Source organism: Haliotis asinina, unplaced genomic scaffold (assembly GCF_037392515.1).
Source record: "Haliotis asinina isolate JCU_RB_2024 unplaced genomic scaffold, JCU_Hal_asi_v2 scaffold_18, whole genome shotgun sequence".
Taxonomy (NCBI): domain Eukaryota; kingdom Metazoa; phylum Mollusca; class Gastropoda; order Lepetellida; family Haliotidae; genus Haliotis; species Haliotis asinina.
The window spans coordinates 186,023-208,101 of NW_027133890.1; the positions used below are offsets into that span (position 1 = coordinate 186,023).

At 40.8% G+C, this 22,079-nt stretch overlaps 2 protein-coding genes across 2 annotated transcripts; one reads left to right on the forward strand and one right to left on the reverse strand.

The window, feature by feature from the left end:
* Positions 1 to 11,044: 11,044 nt before the first annotated feature.
* Positions 11,045 to 14,960, forward strand: LOC137269900 (scavenger receptor class F member 1-like). The gene is made up of 5 exons (XM_067803745.1): positions 11,045 to 11,072; positions 11,636 to 11,695; positions 11,991 to 12,983; positions 13,089 to 13,212; positions 13,920 to 14,960. Exons 2-5 carry the CDS (start codon positions 11,644 to 11,646, stop codon positions 14,062 to 14,064), a joined length of 1,314 nt encoding a protein of 437 aa, XP_067659846.1. The 5' UTR covers positions 11,045 to 11,072; positions 11,636 to 11,643; the 3' UTR covers positions 14,065 to 14,960.
* Positions 14,961 to 18,100: 3,140 nt separating this feature from the next.
* Positions 18,101 to 20,332, reverse strand: LOC137269918 (uncharacterized). Its single transcript, XM_067803761.1, has one exon. It carries the CDS (start codon positions 20,330 to 20,332, stop codon positions 18,101 to 18,103), a length of 2,232 nt encoding a protein of 743 aa, XP_067659862.1.
* Between the last annotated feature and the right edge of the window lie 1,747 nt (positions 20,333 to 22,079).

Here is a 22,079-nt window from a genome sequence, read left to right on the forward strand (position 1 = left end):
TATGATGTGCGAGGTCAGAGTTGGTTCAATGAGAAAATAAAAAAACATATACTGAACATCACTGAAAACGCACCACCTGTAAATTTTGAAATAAGGCAATAGAATCTTTTGGAAATGGAAAATTAATGGTGGGAATTTTGATGATAACACACTAGATCGTAAATAACGCTCTACAGTAAGAAACGGATCGTTCGAACACATCATCGAACACATCACATGAAAACAACAAAATTCATGCACATCACACACGAAGGGCACAAATTGCATGCAGAAAGCATGCTGTTCAGGGGTATAAATGACCTTCGGCACAAACCCGTTCTCATTTTCGTAAGTAAAGTTTTTTCGCCATGCCAAGATTGTCACCAGAGGAACGAGAACAGGCCTTGGGTATGTTGCAGGTCGGCGCTTCAAGCAGAAACATTGCACGACGATTTGGGTGTCATCATTCGACCATTCTGAGGCTTGCTAACAGATACCAACAAACAGGAACCAGCAGGGACCGGCAACGCCCAGGTCAGGCACGTGTTACCACCCCTCGTCAAGATCGAGACATTGTACGGCGCCATATTCGGGATCGAACCTTGCCCGCTGCCAGAACCGCCAACGGTGTCCAGGGTCGACGTGGTTTGATCAGCGCTTCCACCGTCCGACGCCGTCTCCGTGCGGCAGGGTTACGTTGTCGACGCCCTTACGTTGGACCCATCCTGACTGACAGGCATCGCCGTGAACGCCGACAATGGGCTGAACAGCATCGTGTGTGGTTGTTACGACGTTGGCATGGTGTGGTGTTCTCCGACGAGTCGCGTTTTCACTTGCGAAATGCTGACGGGCGTCTACGGGTATGGCGTCGACGGGGTGAACGTTATCATCAGGATTGTGTTGTGCAAACCGATCGGTGGGGTGGAGACAGCATTATGGTGTGGGGAGAGATAAGTTATCACCACAGAACCGCTCTGATTGTTTGTCGTGGCAGAGTGAATGCCGTTTACTACCGTGACAACATTCTTCAGAACAACGTCGTTCCCTTCTTTCACCAGCATCAAGATCTGCACACATTTCAACATGACAATGCACGAGCCCACACTGCACGTGTTTCGATACAGTATCTGGCTAACAACAACATTCCTCTACTTCATTGGCCTGCATTGTCACCAGATTTGTCACCCATCGAACACTTGTGGGATTACATCGGCCAACGCCTCGCACGTCGTCCGCAGATCAACAACCTTGGGGAACTCGACAATGCCTTGCAGCAAGAGTGGAATGCAGTGCCTCAGGACTTTATTCAGAGACTTATCCGTTCAATGAGGAGACGTTGCACAGCTTGTGTTGCTGCTAACGGGGGTCATACACGCTACTGACTTTCCATTTTGACCCCATCTTTATTTCATTGTCAGCTGCATTAAATCTTCACTGTTTTGCTTGATTGTTTTTTGCTTCTTTTCTTTATCAAACATTGGTCTACACAAATATGTAAAATTTACATAGATTGCTCACTTCTGCTCTTAGAAATCCACAATTTTAGGGGTGGTGCGTTTTCAATGATGTTCAGTATATTAAGAATGAGTCAGTATATAGAGCACAGTTGCAGTACATTCCCTAAATCCATCTAAATGATGCACCCCACTGCTCCCATCGGAATAGCCACACCTAAAATGTAAATTAAACTTATAAAAAATGTTACACAGTGAAAATTCAGATAGTAACAAGTAATCATTTCTCCTGATTGTCCATATTTAATCACCACCAAATACTTATACCATGAACTCCAACTTGATGAACTAGTGCATTGGAATATGTGGCGTCTTTCAGTAGAGACTATCTCAGAGTTCCGTGTGGATGCATGGGATTGTGTGTTGTGGTTGAAGGAGTTCTCGCCCTTGTATTGCAACATTAAGCCAAGCTTCTCTCACTGGAGATGTTGCTATGGTTGACCAAACCATGGCTTGTTCAGCTCACACCCGGCAATGTGCTGTGATCGATGTGTATAGCGTGCATGAAACTGACGGAGTTATCTCCCTTGTGTCGTTCTCACTTGTGGACTTTCCACTGAAACTACTATGTTTTTATGACTAACGACTGCGACACTAGCACGCGGATTTTACATTGTCAGTTTATTATTGGAAATGTCCTTTAACCCGACGAGCATTCTTACTTGTACAAGGAGAGTTTCGATACGTTACGGAAGGGGGAGCTACAGTCTGGTGACCTCAATGTAGGACTGAAACAATCATTATGGATGCAGCTCACGGCGTCACAACTGTCACTTGGGGCCATACCGTAGTCTCTATACCGTATATATGACAGTATATTACCCGTGTAATATCATCACACAACATCGCACAAGAGATACAAGTCCGAACACCGTCTACGTGACATTATGAGTGAATCAAAATATTTTCGTCACTTCAACTATATTTCAGCCATGGCGACGAGGACAAAAATGCATAATGAAATAAATACAACTTGTTAAACATCCAGTCATAGAAACACTGCCAAAGTTATAAGAATATCTCAGATGGTATTGATAACTAGCAGTCTTCAATCACATATTCTCCGATTAAAGATGGCAAGTACTTCAAACGAAACTTGAAAGGAGCTGAATCATTGTACACTACCTCAACCACTTTCAAAGTACAGCCACTAGCAATCATTTCTCAGTTCGATGAAATCTAAAATAAACTTTATAATCACATTGCTTCATCAAAATGTATCAATTAAATCAGTTTCCTTGAACCAATTAAATCAGTTTCCTTGAACCAGTTAAATCAGTTTCCTTCAACCAATTAAATCAGTTTCCTTGAACCAATTAAATCAGTTCCCTTGAACCAGTTAAATCCAATTATTGAATGATCATTTACATTATGAAAAGATCCTTAATTGTTTTGACTGTGAAAAATATTGATTCCTTGCGATGGAAACATCAGTGCAGTCAAGCAGTGCACTTATTCTTGAAATGCCCTACGAATTCTTAACATTTACCGTAGCCAATGTGTTAAGAATGGACATAAGACGTTCTAAGGGCTACAACTGTTTCGAGAATAACTAGCCAAGACATGCTTGACCATGCTTCTTTATAGAATGGAGACTCATTACATGGGTATGTCTAACATGACCAATGCGACATCGTTGCATAATGACCTCTTCGAATCTGGACTGACAACCCTAATAGGCGTAAGCAACAGTTATTTTCATTTGATGTAATTTATTGATACCTACTTGAGTGTCCCACTTCTTTTGCAGTAAATCACGGCTGTATGTTGTCATGGTAACGTTATAACCAGAGTATGGAATGAGACGTGTGTCACGGATGTGTTGAGTGCTGCTTTAGGAGGGGGATCGGTCAATGTGTTACCAGACATTCCAACATAGCTGGGTGACCAACAAAGGGCTTTGTAGTAGTGGCCAGTAAGAAAATCATTAACTAATTCAGTTTATGTCTAAAACCATCACTTGTTACTCATTTATCATATATGTAAGCAATGTTAAACATCTGTAAGCAATATTAAACACAGTGATCAACTGTTGGTGAAAAAGGCAAGTCACTCTCATATTTATATCTCACAATTTCTGAACTCAGATTTAACCCACAGTCCCATAATTGGGATACTGGTCATTAGGTAATGAAATATATAAATCAATGTTTGACAAAAACTCCTCCGGAATGTTATCCTTTGTGATGGTGTTATTGCTACCCTAAAGCGCGATATGGCCATTACTACAGAAGACAAGGTAAAACATTATTAAGTGTTACTGGTAGAGCGACAGATTGAGAGGGGGTTTAGAGGAACAGGACTGAGAATGTCACCCTGCCTCACCATAACAGAAGATCTTCCAGGAGTGTTATCACCCGAAGGAGAAAAGTAATGGCATGAATCATAATATCTCAAGTCCAAAGTAGCTGTGACTATAACGACAGTATAATGTTCATAACAGGCAGATGGTCTTCGATTTTGTATGAATAGTTGAAGAACATTGATATCTTTTGCAAAGTCCATTGAATTAATTTAGTGAGAACTGATGAGAATTGATTCTCCATTAATGTTTTTTTTTGTTGTTGTTGTTGTTGTTGCTGTTACTGTTGTTGTTACTTCACATTATTCCAAACCAATTGCTCTGTTTTAGGATTTCTTCTGTAGGTGCTTTTTGAATGAACATTTTTCAGACATTTCCAACTGGGTCTCATTTCAAAGACTGATAGAAGTTGTATTTCGGGGAGCTCGCCTTTATTCTATTACCACCATATGAATTTTTATGACACACTGATATAATACTACACGTAGGATATTTCGGTGTCTTGAAAAAAACAGCAACATATCTTCCCCTCAGTTTTGTACTCACTGATCAAAGTAGTTTGCAAAGAATAAGTAATACCTTCCTAACTGTCACATGCTATGGTAAGTGTTGTGAACATATTATTTATTTGATTATCAAGTGGCAATAATGGCTTTCCTATATCGTAAGTTGGTGTAAATTCGGTATATATATTTAAGAACGATTGTTACGTCCAATGAATTAGTTGGTAAGGTAACTTGGATGACAGTTTTGTAACATAAAGTACAAAATATCATTGGTGAATTCTGAAAGAATGGGCAGGACTCCTGCAGAGATCTAGCGGGTTTACTGACAAGGAAATAATGAGAAAGGCGGAATAAAAGATGAAAAACAAATGTTGTTGGTACAAGTCTGCTATCTGTAGTCTACGTTACAAAAACATCATAGGCCAACAATGTTACCTTTTATAAATGCTGTTGTATTGTCAGTGAAGTTCATAATACTGCCTTGCAGATGTCGTTTCTTTTCCTAGCTCATTTGTGCGTAAAGAACTGCGTATAGCAATAATACATGAAGTTACACTTTCAAAGGATTTGACTTGATCGAGATTATAGTTATTAATGCTAAGAAACCCAAATAAATGAAGAGAACGTTACAGGTAATGTTGTTTTATTAAAGATACACACCTCTGGGATGAACGACTGAACATTGTCTGTGTTATTTCCATTCGGTGTGTTATGCAGCCATCACGGAGACCATGAATGCAACGATCGTGCAGTTTAGGGTTGCATGGGATGTAATGGAATTTTCACAAGTTCCCCTAAAGTGCGACAATTTCTGACGAATTTCTGCCCATGACACTTCCTTCAATGCAACAGCAACAAGCGACAGAAATATGAACTTTATCTTTTTAGTTTACTTGTGTGACGATGTTTCTTTCACATGGGGTGTTCTCTATTAGAATTGGTGCAGTGTGGCACATGAGTGTGTATGTGAGGCCGCTAGAGTCTCGTGTAAGTCTAGCGGGCATTAGGCATGGTGTTAAAAATGGCGGGGAAATCATTCGTGCTGAAGGTGAAAGTTACAGTGAAACATCGCCTTGTAATGGCTGCGTTGGGTGACATTTTGTTTCATACTCCATGTTTTTCGAGATCCATTGCAATCGTACGTTAAATGAATCCAACATAAGGCGTTTACATAAGTCACATACTTCGTTCTGCAAACAGATAAACATTGTTAGATGCGTGGTGATATTGATCAGTATAGATGTCTTGACAGCTGCCTTATTGATTCCTTTACACAACATTTAAAATGTATGTGGAATGTGGTGGACTTTAACATTGCCATCGAAATGCATGACCATTGCCACTCAGTGGATTGATGGGCATTTAGAAGATGGAAGGAAGAAGAAGAATCCCAAACACTTACGCAGCTACAAACGTATGCACGCACGCACGCACGCATTCACGCACACAAGCACACGAGCCTACGCAAAAACGTACTCATTTATATTTCTTACTCTAAAAGAATAAATCACATATACAACATAGATGTTTACCATATTACTAAAATATATTGTTGATTTAACAATTCAACAAATGTATTTCGGAGCCTAAATATAGTATGGATTAGTGCAGAAAGGGGTATTAAGAACTGTTTATTTGTAAACAAAAGTACAATTTTATCTACTGCTGACATTGATTGGAATGTAAGATAGAAACTGGTTATTTCTTTCCAAAGCTTAGATCTGAGATCTGAAAACAAATCACAGTTAACCACAGTGATTTGCCTTCAACAGCTTTGCTAATACATCGAGTACAAAACCTTTCATGAGGGGGAGATTTCGGACGAGAATATCTACCCAGTTTTACCTCAATTGGCAAAGAACCCAAACGCAATTTACCGAAGATACTACGATATGATCTAGTAGATCTGTTTCAACATTATGGTCAACGTGAAAAGACAATAACTACGTACACTACGTCCACGAAAGTAACATAACGAAGCATGGTATGGCACATTATGACGTCAACATAACGAAGCATGGTATGGCACATTATGACGTCAACATAACGAAGCATGGTATGGCACATTATGACGTCAACATAACGAAGCATGGTATGGCACATTATGACGTCAACATAACGAAGCATGGTATGGCACAATATGACGTCAACATAACGAAGCATGGTATAGCACATTATGACGTCAACATAACGAAGCATGGTATGGCACATTATGACGTCAACATAACGAAGCATGGTATGGCACATTATGACGTCAACATAACGAAGCATGGTATGGCACAATATGACGTCAACATAACGAAGCATGGTATGGCACATTACGACGTCAACATAACGAAGCATGGTATGGCACAATATGACGTCAACATAACGAAGCATGGTATGGCACATTATGACGTCAACACCCCAAATCAGCTTACAACACATCTAAATATGCATATCCTACTTTTACGTGACAAGATTCAAATTTTCATCCTGAATTTTTACATGGTGATTTGTCGACTGAAACACGAAAGACTTTGTTCACTGAGAACATTTTACGTGAAAGAAATTGGTATGAAACACTGGGGTCCATGTCAGTGTGACCCAGGATGTATCACAGTTAGAATGCCCAGAAAGAAGTCTTGCGTGATCACAGACCGTATAACCTCACTACTGCCCTCCATTACATCCCCACGTTTGACTTGACAGCTCACCTCATGTCACTCAGTCGATCACAATGTAAATAAATAATACCCCCATTTACTGTGAAGTCGCCTTGTTCCGAAGCTATACTGAATGTTGAGTCCTTGGATGTGAAGTGATTATCAGCAAGTAAGCGGACAGTTAGGATCACGGTCTCCTGTTCACTATTCTCTTTATGATTTGTCATTTAAACTGTTTATATTTACCTTAGACGTTTGTTAAAGTCGAACTCTTTAGCTGCAAGGACAGACATCACTACGTATTTTGTAAAAAGAGCAAGAATAGATATACTCAAACCACAGCTACATGCGGTTTTGTGATATGGACACAAGAGTCAAACAAAGATCTGTAAAGTTTTACTTCAAAGCCAGTCTTCACACGGTGGTTGCCACAATAATTCTAACTGTAAGTGACAACATGTGACGTTGAAATGTTGATCCGCTTTTGTATGTATGCATGCATGTATGTATGTATGTATGTATGTATGTATGTATGTATGTATGTATGTATGTATGTATGTATGTATGTATGTATGTATGTATGTATGTATGTATGTATGTATGTATGGATGGATGGATGGATGGATGGATGGATGTATGTATGTATGTATGTGGTTGAGGATATACCATTTCTGCTGTATGCACGTCTATCACTCACTGACATTAAGGGGAAGATGTAGATGGATGCAGTTCCCGAATGCAATGTTAATAAGGAAAACAGTAAGCGCCTCACCATAGTGGTTTGGCAGCCCAAGTTCTGCCGAGACTCGGGTTACGATATGAACACTGTAGTTTGTGAGATTAGAGCAGTTGTGTGCTTTTAGAAAAGAATAAGGTCAGTTATGACGTTACCTTCGATGTAAATGAATATATATGTATAAATATATATAAATAAACATATACCTTTTGTCCATTTAGCATATGTGACGACGTTTATATTAAACATATCACAAGCAAAGATCAAATGTGTTACAGCTTTGTTTACAGCAGCTGGCCATATCTTATAAAATTTACAAATCATGTTCAAGTGTAGGGTCAGCAGGAAACGGGCCATTAACCCTGCTATCAAATGAGAGTGTTATTTCGTTATACAGTGCATACTCAAAAATTGTGTCGCTTTTTCAAGAAAACGAAAACGAATTTGAAACTATAATAACGGGATAATGACTAAAATAAAAGTACCCTTGTACCCTTGGGCCCTTGGGCCCTTGGACCCTTGGGTCCATCCATCTGATGGTTGCTCACAGTCACCGAAGGTATGTTTTACTAAAGCCGATTAAGAAGAGTGATGCAGTTTGAAGGACACTGAATACTCTCTGCACCTGAGAGTATTCAATGTCCTCGATCACAACAATGTCGACATGGAGACGGAGGTGAGAGATCAGAGGAAGGAAGTCGACGCTCGAACTGTAAACTTGCACATGACCAGTCAACCATTCTTTTAAAAAAATTACAACAGTAGTTATGTTACATGTTGATTTCCAATGCAATCCGTGCGCTGTGTGTAACAGCTGTCGGTGTGAAACTTACAAACTACAATGAAATGTTGTACGATCAACAATAATTATTGTATTCTGGAATAAACTTCCTCCACAATCAATACACATTACTACAAATTAATACTAGTGGCGGTACAAGTAATATACCAACATACATAAATAATCAGATTAAGGATAAAATTCACCTATGCTGTGAGATGTATTGTGACATGACAGAGCTTGCCACTGCATATGTTCATAAACTATCAGTTTCATGCCGGGCTACACCCGAATGTTGTAATTAAAACATCCCGGCTTGTCTAGTCTTCCAGACCTACCTTCAGTCGAAGTCTGAATAACAATAAGCACCTCCCTCCAGTGAATCTCAGCGAAAAAAAACCCCGAAAGGCAAATACAACATTGCCTTATAACATATAGTATCTAATGTATAACAATACAACGTTATAATTGATATGGAGCTTATAGCGAGTTGTTTAACTTTGTAACTTGTAACATTACACCTGCATGCCGGCTACATTCCAGATATATGGCGGTGGTCTGTAAATATCTGCAGCATTAAATTCACATATAGGTGTAAACTGATACTCAGGTATTCCTGTCACTGGATTTTCTGATCCAGATTCCATTGTCTAGAGGGGTCCTTCATATTGTTGGACTATTAGTGGATACGGCGTTAGGTAGCAGACGAAATCTCGAGGGAAAATCGATTGATGTGGTTTTCGCAAACAGTAAACTCTGCCAACAATCCATATCCTACCCTATTTGAACTGGATCTAGTTAGTCTGAGTATGTTCGAATGAGATATTTAAATTGTACCATTTGTGCTTAAAACATGCACAGTTCTAAAATGATTTGCTGTTTTACTCATGACATAATCAGAACTTTAAATCGAGTCAGCTTACAGCAGTGATTTCGAACTGATCTTGGAAGGGGTTTGCATGTACTATTCACCAGTAGCAGAGCCACTGTACACAGTAGATGTTGGGCCGAGATCATCAGAGCCTCTGCACACAGCAGATGTTGGGACGAGATCATCAGAGCCTCTGCACACAGCAGATGTTGGGACGAGATCATCAGAGCCTCTGTACACAGTAGATGTTGGGCCGAGATCATCAGAGCCTTTGCATACAGCAGATGTTGGGACGAGATCATCAGAGCCTCTGCACACAGCAGATGTTGGGACGAGATCATCAGAGCCTCTGTACACAGCAGATGTTGGGCCGAGATCATCAGAGCCTCTGAACACAGCAGATGTTTGGCCGAGATCATCAAAACATGGTGAAATTCTCCGAGTGTCGGGTGCTGGTGTTAGAGCAACATGATGTCTTTCTCATTCCTCAAATATATGTTGTCATCACGGACACGTAGTGATCTATTCATATCAGTTGGCGCCAAATGGAATCTGTCTTAGCGGTCATTTTTAGGCTGACCCATGAGGTATTTATATGAGTGTACAGCCCATATACCCTCTGAAAAGAATAGTGAGAACAACATGTTTTACAGTTTATCAACCTGATATCGCGCAAGACATATTTCCTCCAAAGTATTATGTTATATCATGTCGTCTTGTTACGTCATCCTGTCCAAAGACCATTCGCAATGCTGCGCACAATGCTGGATGAGTGCACGATTCTTGACCTTTCCAGACAAGACTTAGCTCTAAAAGCTCCAAAACATAGTAACCTCCACTCCACTACTTACAGTTGATATTATTATCCTGACAACTATTCGTTTCTGAAACACAACGTCAGGAACATTTACTTAATCGTAACAGAAATATATGTAATAGATTTTCTGGATTGATTCACCGTAGGTACACTGTGGTCCTTTGGGACAGAGTTACAGATATGTGGACATATCCAATGACAAGAACGGCGTGACATACCATCTGTAAACATTAAGCCTCCAACACGACGCTAGATTAATAAATAGAAACTTTAACCCCTCATGACATTTGACAGTGAGTGCCTCGTTGCGTACTAGACTAGGTATATTAAATAAACTGTTTTACAACGTTCATTGTTGTTGCTTTAAATGATAACATGTTGCTCTCTCTCTCTCTCTCACACACACACACACACACACACACATATATATATATATAGTTTTTTAACATTCATTGTTGTTGCTTTAAATGATAACATGTTGCACACAACCCTCACACACACACACACACACATATATATATACGTTGCACACACACACACACACACACACACACACACACACACACACACACACACACACACACACACACACACACACACACACACACACACACACACATATATATATATATATATATATATATATATATATAGTTTTGCAACATGTTATCCTTTAAAGCAACATCAATGAATGTTGTAAAACTTTCCAATATTTAGGTTTGAGTCGGTGTTTGATGGGAAAATACCTCGCATTAGTAATCCAGGATTCTTGTGGTCTCATGCGATGTCAAATAGCTCCTGGTGTTATAGGTGTGAAACAACCGAAATACTTCCCTCATCATCACGTGTACATTTCGTTAGAGGGAAAATAAAACTGATACACAGTTGAAAGCACAAGCACATTCGATGCAGCACTGACTGGTAAGTAGAGTTTGTAGCGCCCAGTGACAATTTCCCTCTGTATGTATACTATGTATACTATTGTACGGGAAGCCGTTGATATAATAGTCCAGAGTGAATATGGTATCGATTTACAACATCTGTAATATTTACAACATCTGTAATATTTACAACATCTGTACTATTTACAACATGGCGTTCCTATGGTATTTCGTGCTCCTTCAACACGTGAATGACAGAATAATATGTAATACTTTATCACTGGCATGGCTTCCTGTGCATATTATATATTTTATTCGCAGTCATGTGCTGTCATTCACTTGTTAAAGGACCAAGGAGTGGCTCAGAGACGTCGCGTTCTAAGTATTAAAGAAGTTGTAAAGCCATACCTTGCGTTGTTATGTTTACTTCCAACTTCTAGGTGCCGGTCAAACAACAAACATGGGTTACTAGTAATCACCGTTTCATTACTTAACGAGTGCCAATACACATCTGCTGTGTATCTTGAAGAAATGTTTCCAACTGTGACGTTGTTTCTATATGGGTGGTAATGTACATATTGACATATGACTGATTTCTTTCAGCTCATGACATGACAGTTTTGATTGCCGCTGGGTTGATCTGCATGACCCTCACGTCAACAGGTAGCAACATCCAGAGCAAACAACTCCTTAGACAGATTGTATAAGGTTGATCAGGTTTAAATAGACAAGACGTCAAATCAAACCAGTTGATATACATGTACCTATAATATATTAGTTTCATGATTTTCGAATACTTTTGAACAAGTACACAGGTGGGAAAAACACTGGAACACTGTAAATGAAACAAGACGATGTCCACATTATATCAAGTTCATTATTGCAATGATATGTCCACAAAAATGACTCAATCACTCTTTGTAACATTACAAGCATTGATGATGTATTTGCTTTTCAGTTTCAGCTGCTTCGTGTAGGAATGGTCAACATTGTTCTGACTGTGACGGTCAAACAGGTCGTTGTCTGACCAGGTGTCAAACTGGGTACTTTGACAAGACATGTAGCTCACCGTGCAGCTTGGGTTGTCGTAATCGCACCTGTGAACTCTCAGAAGACACAGGTACTGATGTATGTACTGATGGCTGTATAGCAGGTTATCAAGGCAAAAGGTGTAAAGTAGAATGTGACACACCTGTAGAAAGATGTGCTATATGTCCAGGTGGATGTAGAGACAGATACTGCCAGCAGGGAACCTCCTGTGTGGCTGGATGTGTGGACTCTTACTATGGCATTGACTGTAAGAACTGCTCCGTGAGATGCCTGTCATGCGACAGATCCACGGGGACGTGCCGGGTTTGTCAAGCACCCCATTATGGTCTACAGTGCGAGCACAGATGTGAGCATTGTGTGGGGACATGTCACACAGGATGCTTGGGGGGTTGTGAAACCGGATTTTACGGTCATCGGTGTGAAAAGGCCTGTAGCAAACATTGCAGATTTAATGCATCTGACAGCTGTTTTTACAAGGAAGGAAACCCGTGTTTGCCTGAATGTGAGAAATTGAGTGGTGACTGTACACATGGATGTGTCAGTGGTTGGCATGGTAACAACTGCTCTTCACCATGTAACCCGAACTGTAAAGGTATGCGCTGCAGCAGGAATGGTGTTTGTGCAGATGGTTGTGTGTCAGGACACTTTGGTAAAGAGTGTAGACCATGCTCACATAACTGCAAACATGGCATGTGTGACCCACATAATGGATATTGTCTTAAAGGATGTGACTCTGGGTTTTATGGAGACTTTTGTAACGGTGGTTGTGAGATATGTCTCAGCGGAGCATGTGATCAGGACTCGGGAATGTGTCTCCGTGGATGCAATAACAGCGCCTGTGAGTCAACGTGCAAATACAACTGCTCAAGAGATACCTGTCTTCAGGAAACATGTGCGAATGGTGAGTCTGTGTGCATGTATCATAGGATTATGTCCATAAGTAACGCTTTTCTACTGTTTTATTCATTAAGAAAAGATATTAATCAGATGACATTACTGTTCACAGGTCCGCCACTGACACACGGTATCTTGGGTATCCAGATAGGAATACCAACAGCTTTTGTCCTGATTCTTGTGGGTATAATGGTCACCAACTGCATCTGTTGCAGAACAGGGACGCGCACCAAGAGGTTTGTATGTTACACTCCACATCAGCTATCTACATGATGTAGTTCAACCATGGAGTTATTTAAACGTGGAGATAATGGTCTTGTATTCATTTGCTTGTTTCACATGACTCTTGTCCCAAGTAAGCTTAATTAAAGTAGCAATATCAATTCGGTTTCCTAGTTTAATTACATGTTACCTATTTTACTTACATTTACACATACCTATCATCTTGTGGAATCGCCCTGATGCAGCGGTGTGATCTGAAGTGTGCACTAAATAAATACAAGTATGTATGATGACATCAAGCAGAAGCATGAGTTATAATGCCGTACAGTTATGGAGATATTGTAGATTGACAAGTAATTGAGAAGGTCTATTACTTTATAAAGAGTATCATTCTTGCTTATATGAACTAGGGTAATTAGCCAACTGGGGATTGAGTTAGAAGAGAACCTCTCTATCGGTTGACTTTAGTTAAGAGAAAAAGTAGCAAGGTAAAGATAAGGTACAGCGATGCCACTTTGTTGAGAAGTGTTTCACATACTAGCAAAATAAACTGGGGGAAATAAGTGGGTAGCCAGTCAGTGTCAAGCAATCATCATTAGACTGATCCGTGAGACTCTCCGAACAGGATACTGTTCACTGTGATCAGTACTGGTCAAATCATGATTAAACATGAAATGCTGACGACATAGCATTCTCAGGCTGTGTATTGTTCTGTGCACAGGGAGACTGAAGGGGACAGAGTGAATCCTGAACCTCTCCCGCAGCAACCGTCTGTTCCCTCCACAGAGTACATGGAACTACACAGGTACTGGGAAATACAAGAGGATGGCGGGGACATGGAATATCAGACGATCAATGCACCCTGAAGATAGATATTCCTGCAAATTCTTTCATGGCACTGGATGCCACTTATCAAACTATTTAACAGACGTTTATGTTCAAAACCCAGGGTTCCATACCTACCAAATGCCTGAAATGCCAATGTATCATTAAAACATGTCCATATGTGATATTACATGTAAAGGTCTGCCAACAGTACTTCAGCAGCATTTGTTTGATAATGATGTAATCATCTGCATCTAAACTTCGCATGTGTTACAATAACAGTTGTAAAACCATTACCTGTATTTAAACCACGACTACATCCTTGGATGATTTGCTTGACATACACGAGATAATGTCGTTGTTTACCTGACGTCAGCATAGCAGCTAAGACAACGGTAGATGCTGCAGCTAAGCATGTCTTGAAAAGCCCATACCTCCACTGATGAACCCGCTTAGTGATTTACAGACCTGTTCTCAAAATTGTTACTCGAGACCTTAAGCAGAAAAGGTGGGACACCCAAGTTGGAAGAAATGACCTTGACCTGAAGCCTCACATGTCTATACCAGACGTGGTGAGGTCGTTTTACAACGATGCCGTTCTGGCCACAGTCGGTTTACATATAACTAACAGCAGAAAACGGATGTCGATGGACCACCTATGTGTGTCTCTTGCGATGACGTGTTCACTATCGAGAATGTACTGTTTGACTGCGTGGAAGTTTCGACAAGGGACTCGCGTTACGAAGCGACAAATCTGAAAGACCTGTTTTCCAGCGTGAGCTGTCATCTCATTGTTAAGTAGAAGAGGGAAGTTGACCTGTGCCACAAATCCTATTTATATAATCTGAATAACATGAAACTGTCTGCTTTTGAATTTGGTGTTATGACATTTGGTTTTAAATAATGTAATGAATATATATATTGTTTCAACATAAAACGCATCTGCACTTTGTACTTAAAATGAGTATGAATTTGCTCGTGAAGGTCCCGGGGTAGAATAGGCCTTCAGCAACCCATGCTTACCATAAAAGGCGACTATGCTTGTCGTAAGAGGCGACTAACGGGATCGGGTGGTCAGGCTCGCTAACTTTGTTTGACACAGGTCATCGGTTCCCAATTGCACAGATCGATGCTCATGCTGTTGCTGGAATATTGCTGAGTGCGACTTAAAAGTAAACTCACTCACTCACATGATGTCGTAATTTAGTGGCTGGAATAATGTGATAATTTACGATGTGACGTAAAACCAACTCAACTCAACAACACCTGATGTATTGGCTATCTAAAACTGAATCCGACTTAACCGAACATATCGTTTCTGTATTAACGTAGAGGTTTTATATCTCACACTGAAATGTTTGAAAAGGCTCCATGTTTTGGTCCCATGAGTCTGCATCTACTTACTACTACTAGTAAATGCCTCTCTTCGTCAGAGCAGTGTGAACACCGGCGACGATCCTAACTCCCGATATGCATGCAGGAGTCAAGCGCATCATAACAACACTGAGTGTACATGCAGTTGTACACTTTCTCCTGTGCAGTTTACATTTAGCGGTGAACTGCGTCTTACTTACTGTTTGTCCATGACCTGCTATATGCCTCTGTAAACACATATGTGTATTATACTGGCTCAGCAACACCTTGGATATACATTGGCTGCGTTTAATCACGTGGTCCATGTTTGACTTGGAAGCTGACCCACTTCAGCGGGGATATACCTGAGTAGCAGTAGGATTGCCCTGTATGTTGAGGTACGTAAATCATATTAGTACACACACGTAAAGTGTGTGGCTGCTTTGTGATTGATATCATTAGCAGCAATATCTCGTAAATATAACGTGGTGAAATTATCCTTATTGACAGGAGGCGCAAACTACCGAGCAATGAAAACACAACAACGCCTGTTTCAGAATTACACAGTACATGTATGCACACGTATAGCTTTGACTGTCGCTCGAGTTATCCATGATTGTAGTATCACGCTGATGTTCCAGATTGTTGACAATGTCAAAGCTGCATTTGAAGATCTATGAAGGGTTGACTGTACTTGCTGAGACAGGCTTTAGAAAATGACTGTTGACGGGTGACAGTTATTGTAATATTTTCAATTTTCATGGTATCGTTTAAAGTATTAGATAAACTGTTAAAAGCCGGTAGGCTGCAATAGCTTATCTAACCACATGATCAAGACAGATGCGTATAGATGCACGAGTTACAAAGAGAGATTAAACAGTTTTACTGGAGAGATACTGATCTAGAACAATTTCCTAGGACTGGTTGTTGTTTTTATTATTGATTACCCACGCTACTACCCGGATGCTTTTCCAGAGTTATTGACTGGATCGTGAACTCTGCAGCGCCAGTCAGAAGCGCAGTTGGTCGCATAAGTGTAACGAGTAAGAGAGTCCTTACTTTGATCAACAAAAATATAATAAGTTTCAGTTTGGAATAATTTATCTTGCTTAGTCATTAATGTTTTTTTGTGATAACATAGGAAAACATTTTGAGGTTTCGGTGTTTCGTCACTGGTTCAGTATCTACACTGACAGTGTAGTGCAGTAAGGACACTGACTTTCTATACAACTTGGTTTTCCTCATTGTAGTATATTTGTCCCTTCATACATTAATTTATCATGTTCAGTTTTGCCTCTCGAATCGAGAAACGGTAAATGAGCACCTTTAGATTTATCAGGTAATGCTCATTAATCCCATTTCATTTGGTAAATAAATGTGACGTAAATCACACATTTTGTAAATTACGCATTGACATTAAATGTCCACAAGTTAGTTTATTCACTCTAAACTGTTGGGCAGAGACACGTGTCTAGTAATACAAGTACAAACTGTTTTAATGGCTGAATGGCAAAAAACGTTTCTGTTTCTTCGTTGCTTGGTGTATGCACGAAGCAAGTCTGTAGAATGCTAGATAATAATACTCTTTAATTCGTTACATTTTCAAGTGTTGAGCAGTCCTCACACAGAAAACACGTTTTAAACAGATAATACGAATCGTAACATTTCCCAGTTTGAATATTCCAAGCCATTTATGCTGAACGCAATCCTTATATTTTTGTTCAGCAAAGGATAAACAAACTGTTCCGTTATTAACTCCCAGCCCCTAGAATGGTGATCTACCTTCAGTTGTCTGGTTTCCAAATGCTGCATGAGAAAAAGAGCAGCGTCTGTCTATTAAAGGAGGAACAGCTCAAGATTAGTGTGTCCGGGAACAACAGGACGCCATTTGCACAAGTGGACGTCATTTCCCTGACCAATTTATGAATAACAAGCGAGAAGAAAAACGGAACAAGCACATAGCTTTGCTGAGTCTATATGACATATTCAGAAATTTATGTGTTTAATGTTTAATTCCATGTAATGTATTATGTTTTTAAGCGTAAACTATATAGTTTTTATAAGATATTTACCACTTACTTTTTAACATTTCATGGAATTTAGAAAGCAGACTGTCAGTCATAATATCGCTTTGTTCGCTCACCATACAACGACTTTTGTACGTATCAATTTCATAGAAAAGTGTAACTGTGTAATACAGTGTGTAACCTAAATATTTTAAATCCTCTTTTTTGTCTTGGAAATGCATTTATCAGTGTCACGTGATACATTAAAGTTATATATAAACCGTAAAAGAATTGCAAATCCAAACTCATTTTTCGATTTTTTGTGTGTTTTCAGTATAGTGTATTTTTTATCACTGTAAGGTTTTGTTAACATGTTTATAAAGTCAAATCGACAGCTATCGCCAACGTCAGTGCATTTTATCATGAAAATGCATATCGACCTAAAAACAGGTACAGTTAATGGTTACGTATGACAATCGAGAATATGAAAATGCCCCTGCATATCGTGACAACCCCTCCAGTGAAAGCGAGACACCTTCTCGCCTGAACCTATGCCCTTGATACAATAGCTATGGTAAAACTTACGAAATAACACAGGAACCAAGCCTTGGGAAGACTGCATATTGGCCAGACAATACAGAGGGAAACTATTCATTCTAATGTTAACGGTAGGTCGGTCTACCGACTACAGGACGGTATCTGGTCACGATCTGCAGGATCAGTTCTCTAAGTGACGGAAACAGCACTCAAGATTAACCGGACACACAACAGACCTATTCGTGCCGATGCATTTTGTCGACGTTTGCGCAGGAGAAACCTGTGATGTCACCGACCATATCGTGGTTCTGTCCTCACCGCTTGGTAACGTCATCTCACGACCGTACTCAACGCTTGGTAACGTCACCTCACGTCCATACGCAACGCTTGGTAACGTCAACTCACGTCCATACTCAACGCTTGGTAACGTCATCTCATGTCCATACTCAACGCTTGGTAACGTCAACTCACGTCCATACTCAACGCTTGGTAACGTCAACTCACGTCCATACGCAACGCTTGGTAACGTCAACTCACGTCCATACTCAACGCTTGGTAACGTCAACTCACGTCCATACTCACCGCTTTGTAACGTCAACTCACGTCCATACTCAACGCTTGGTAACGTCAACTCACGTCCATACTCAACGCATGGTAACGTCAACTCACGTCCATACTCAACGCTTGGTAACGTCAACTCACGTCCATACTCAACGCTTGGAAACGTCACCTCACGTCCATACTCAACGCTTGGTAACGTCAACTCACGTCCATACTCAACGCTTGGTAACGTCACCTCACGTCCATACTCAACACTTGGTAACGTCACCTCACGTCCACGCTCAACGCTTGGTAATGTCACCTCACGTCCATACTCAACGCTTGGTAACGTCACCTCACGTCCATACTCAACGCTTGGTAACGTCAACTCACGTCCATACTCAACGCTTGGTAACTTCAACTCACGTCCATACTCAACGCTTGGTAACGTCATCTCACGTCCATACTCAACGCTTGGTAACGTCACCTCACGTCCATACTCAACGCTTGGAAACGTCAACTCACGTCCATACTCAACGCTTGGCAACGTCAACTCACGTCCATACTCAACGCTTGGTAACGTCACCTCACGTCCATACTCAACGCTTGGTAACATCAACTCACGTCCACGCTCAACGCTTGGTAACGTCACCTCACGTCCATACTCAACGCTTGGTAACGTCAACTCACGTCCATACTCAACGCTTTGTAACGTCAACTCACGTCCATACTCAACGCTTGGTAACGTCAACTCACGTCCATGCTCAACGCTTGGTAACGTCAACTCACGTCCATACTCAACGCTTGGTAACGTCACCTCACGTCCATACTCAACGTTTGGTAACGTCATCTCACGTCCATGCTCAACGCTTGGTAACGTCAACTCACGTCCATACTTAATGCTTGGTAACGTCACCTCACGTCCATACTCAACGCTTGGTAACGTCAACTCACGTCCATACTCAACGCTTGGTAACGTCAACTCACGTCCATACTCAACGTTTGGTAACGTCATCTCACGTCCATACTCAACGCTTGGTAACGTCAACTCACGTCCATACTCAACGCTTGGTAACGTCACCTCACGTCCATACTCAACGCTTGGTAACGTCAACTCACGTCCATACTCAACGTTTGGTAACGTCACCTCACGTCCATACTCAACACTTGGTAACGTCAACTCACGTCCATACTCAACGTTTAGTAACGTCATCTCACGTCCATGCTCAACGCTTGGTAACGTCAACTCACGTCCATACTCAACGCTTGGTAAGGTCAACTCACGTCCATACTCAACGCTTGGTAACGTCAATTCACGTCCATGCTCATCGCTTGGTAACGTCAACTCACGTCCATACTCAACGCTTTGTAACGTCAACTCACGTCCATACTCAACGCTTGGTAACGTCAACTCACGTCCATACTCAACGCTTGGTAACGTCAACTCACGTCCATACTCAACGCTTGGTAACGTCAACTCACGTCCATACTCAACATTTGGTAACGTCATCTCACGTCCATGCTCAACGCTTGGTAACGTCAACTCACGTCCATACTCAACGCTTGGTAACGTCACCTCACGTCCATACTCAACGCTTGGTAACGTCAACTCACGTCCATACTCAACGCTTGGTAACGTCAACTCACGTCCATACTCAACGTTTGGTAACGTCATCTCACGTCCATACTCAACGCTTGGTAACGTCAACTCACGTCCACGCTCAACGCTTTGTAACGTCACCTCACGTCCATACTCAACGCTTGGTAACGTCACCTCACGTCCATACTCAACGTTTGGTAACGTCACCTCACGTCCATACTCAACACTTGGTAACGTCAACTCACGTCCATACTCAACGTTTGGTAACGTCATCTCACGTCCATGCTCAACGCTTGGTAACGTCAACTCACGTCCATACTCAACGCTTGGTAACGTCACCTCACGTCCATACTCAACGCTTGGTAACGTCAACTCACGTCCATGCTCATCGCTTGGTAACGTCAACTCACGTGTGTCCTCACCGCTTGGCAAATCAACGCCGACACTGGCGGTTTTGACAATTGTGTACTATGTATTTTTCTTAGTACAAGCTGCTATTGTGTTTCGGCAGCCAATGACAGAGTGAGGGTGTGGGGAAGGCGTGTTGAACGGTTTCCAGTGGGCGTATTGTTGACAGAAACTTGCGCGGTGGGCCAAGCACCATGGTGTGTGGTGGAATCGGCCTGAACCAGACAGTTGGCTCAGTTGTGATACATACTTTCGGGCCAGAACATGGAAATGTCGTGACATAAGACTGAATGCCCTCCAGCCGAGGCCAAGAACTCCCACTGGACTGGTTCAGGCTTTTCGCAGAGTATGGACATATGACCTTCATCGATCAGTTAATTCATTCAGTGAGAAGACGATGCACACTGGCCTGTACACACGATATTGACACTACACTGTTTGAAACTCCTAAAAAAACATGTTGCTGGATTTGTTAGCATGTAACCAGCCTGGTATTTAGAGTAGGATCGGGTCTATGGAAGTTAGATTGATCATGAAGTATACAGTCGTCGTCTGGCAACCACAATTGTAAATTTTTTTCGATTTTTTTTATTTAGTCAGTGACAAGGTTAAAAATATACCGTTGGTCCACAGGGCTAAAAATAAAGTTGTAAGCCTGTCATGTAAGTAGCTAACAGTGGGCCGCCGAGCTGACGCTATTTCATACACTGTTATTGAATTTGAGGTATACTCAAAGTAATAGTTTTGTTGATTTCGTTTGTGTGAACTTTAAATATGATCCACAAAAATGTATTAGCCATCAAGTTTGATCTTTATCTCCCGCTTTGCTTGTTAATTAGAACGAATTAAAATGTGTGTTTAAGAAATGGCCATCGGTGTGGCGTTTCTTTTGCGGTTTAGTAAATTCTTTTCAATAGTCAGGTGCAAACGGGCAGACAAATGCACGATGGTTTCTTGTTTTCACCCAACAAGGAAGAATTGGTAAATTCGTTTCTGTTATTCAGTTAATTATTTTATTCCTTACAAATGTCCAGTGGATAAAGTCTATGTCAAACAGATTCCTATCATTAATAATGATGTATCATATATAATGAACCTGTTTATTCTTGAAGTAAGGACTTTTTAAAAATATGATTTACTTGTTATAGTGGATTTTCATTGTTATCTTTGTAAATCATGTTTGTATTCATACTTCAGAATTTTCAGATTTGCTATAAAGTATGACATTATAAACAAAAAAATGTACTAGTTCGCATTTTGTTTAAAAGTGTAAGTAGGTAGAGTCATTATTGACATATACATTTGACCAATGCCGTGTTTCCATTGCAGGTGACGCCGACAGAGAAGACACCGTGACATGTTGCTACCATGCACTGTACCCTGGTGGCAGTCTTCGCTCTTAACAGTAAGCATAACAGCAAGCAGTTTCAAGAATCAACCTTTACACCTTTACTATGTACATATATGATAGTGATGACTCAAAGATCGGTAACATATCAATTTCGGGAGCATCCATTCTCAAACAAGGAAACATAGAGCTATTTGTATAGGTTTTAATACGTAGCAAATGATTATGAAGGTCCAGCGATAAACTACTCGAAGGGATGTACAT

Excerpts from the sequence above, each read along its gene's own strand:
- LOC137269900 (XM_067803745.1), top strand. The coding sequence starts at position 11,644 with ATGACAGTTTTGATTGCCGCTGGGTTGATCTGCATGACCCTCACGTCA. Across the intron at positions 12,984-13,088 it reads TCAGGAAACATGTGCGAATG|GTCCGCCACTGACACACGGT; the intron begins GTGAGTCTGTGT and ends TACTGTTCACAG. Across the intron at positions 13,213-13,919 it reads ACAGGGACGCGCACCAAGAG|GGAGACTGAAGGGGACAGAG; the intron begins GTTTGTATGTTA and ends TTCTGTGCACAG.
- LOC137269918 (XM_067803761.1), bottom strand. The coding sequence starts at position 20,332 with ATGACGTTACCAAACGTTGAGTATGGACGTGAGTTGACGTTACCAAGT.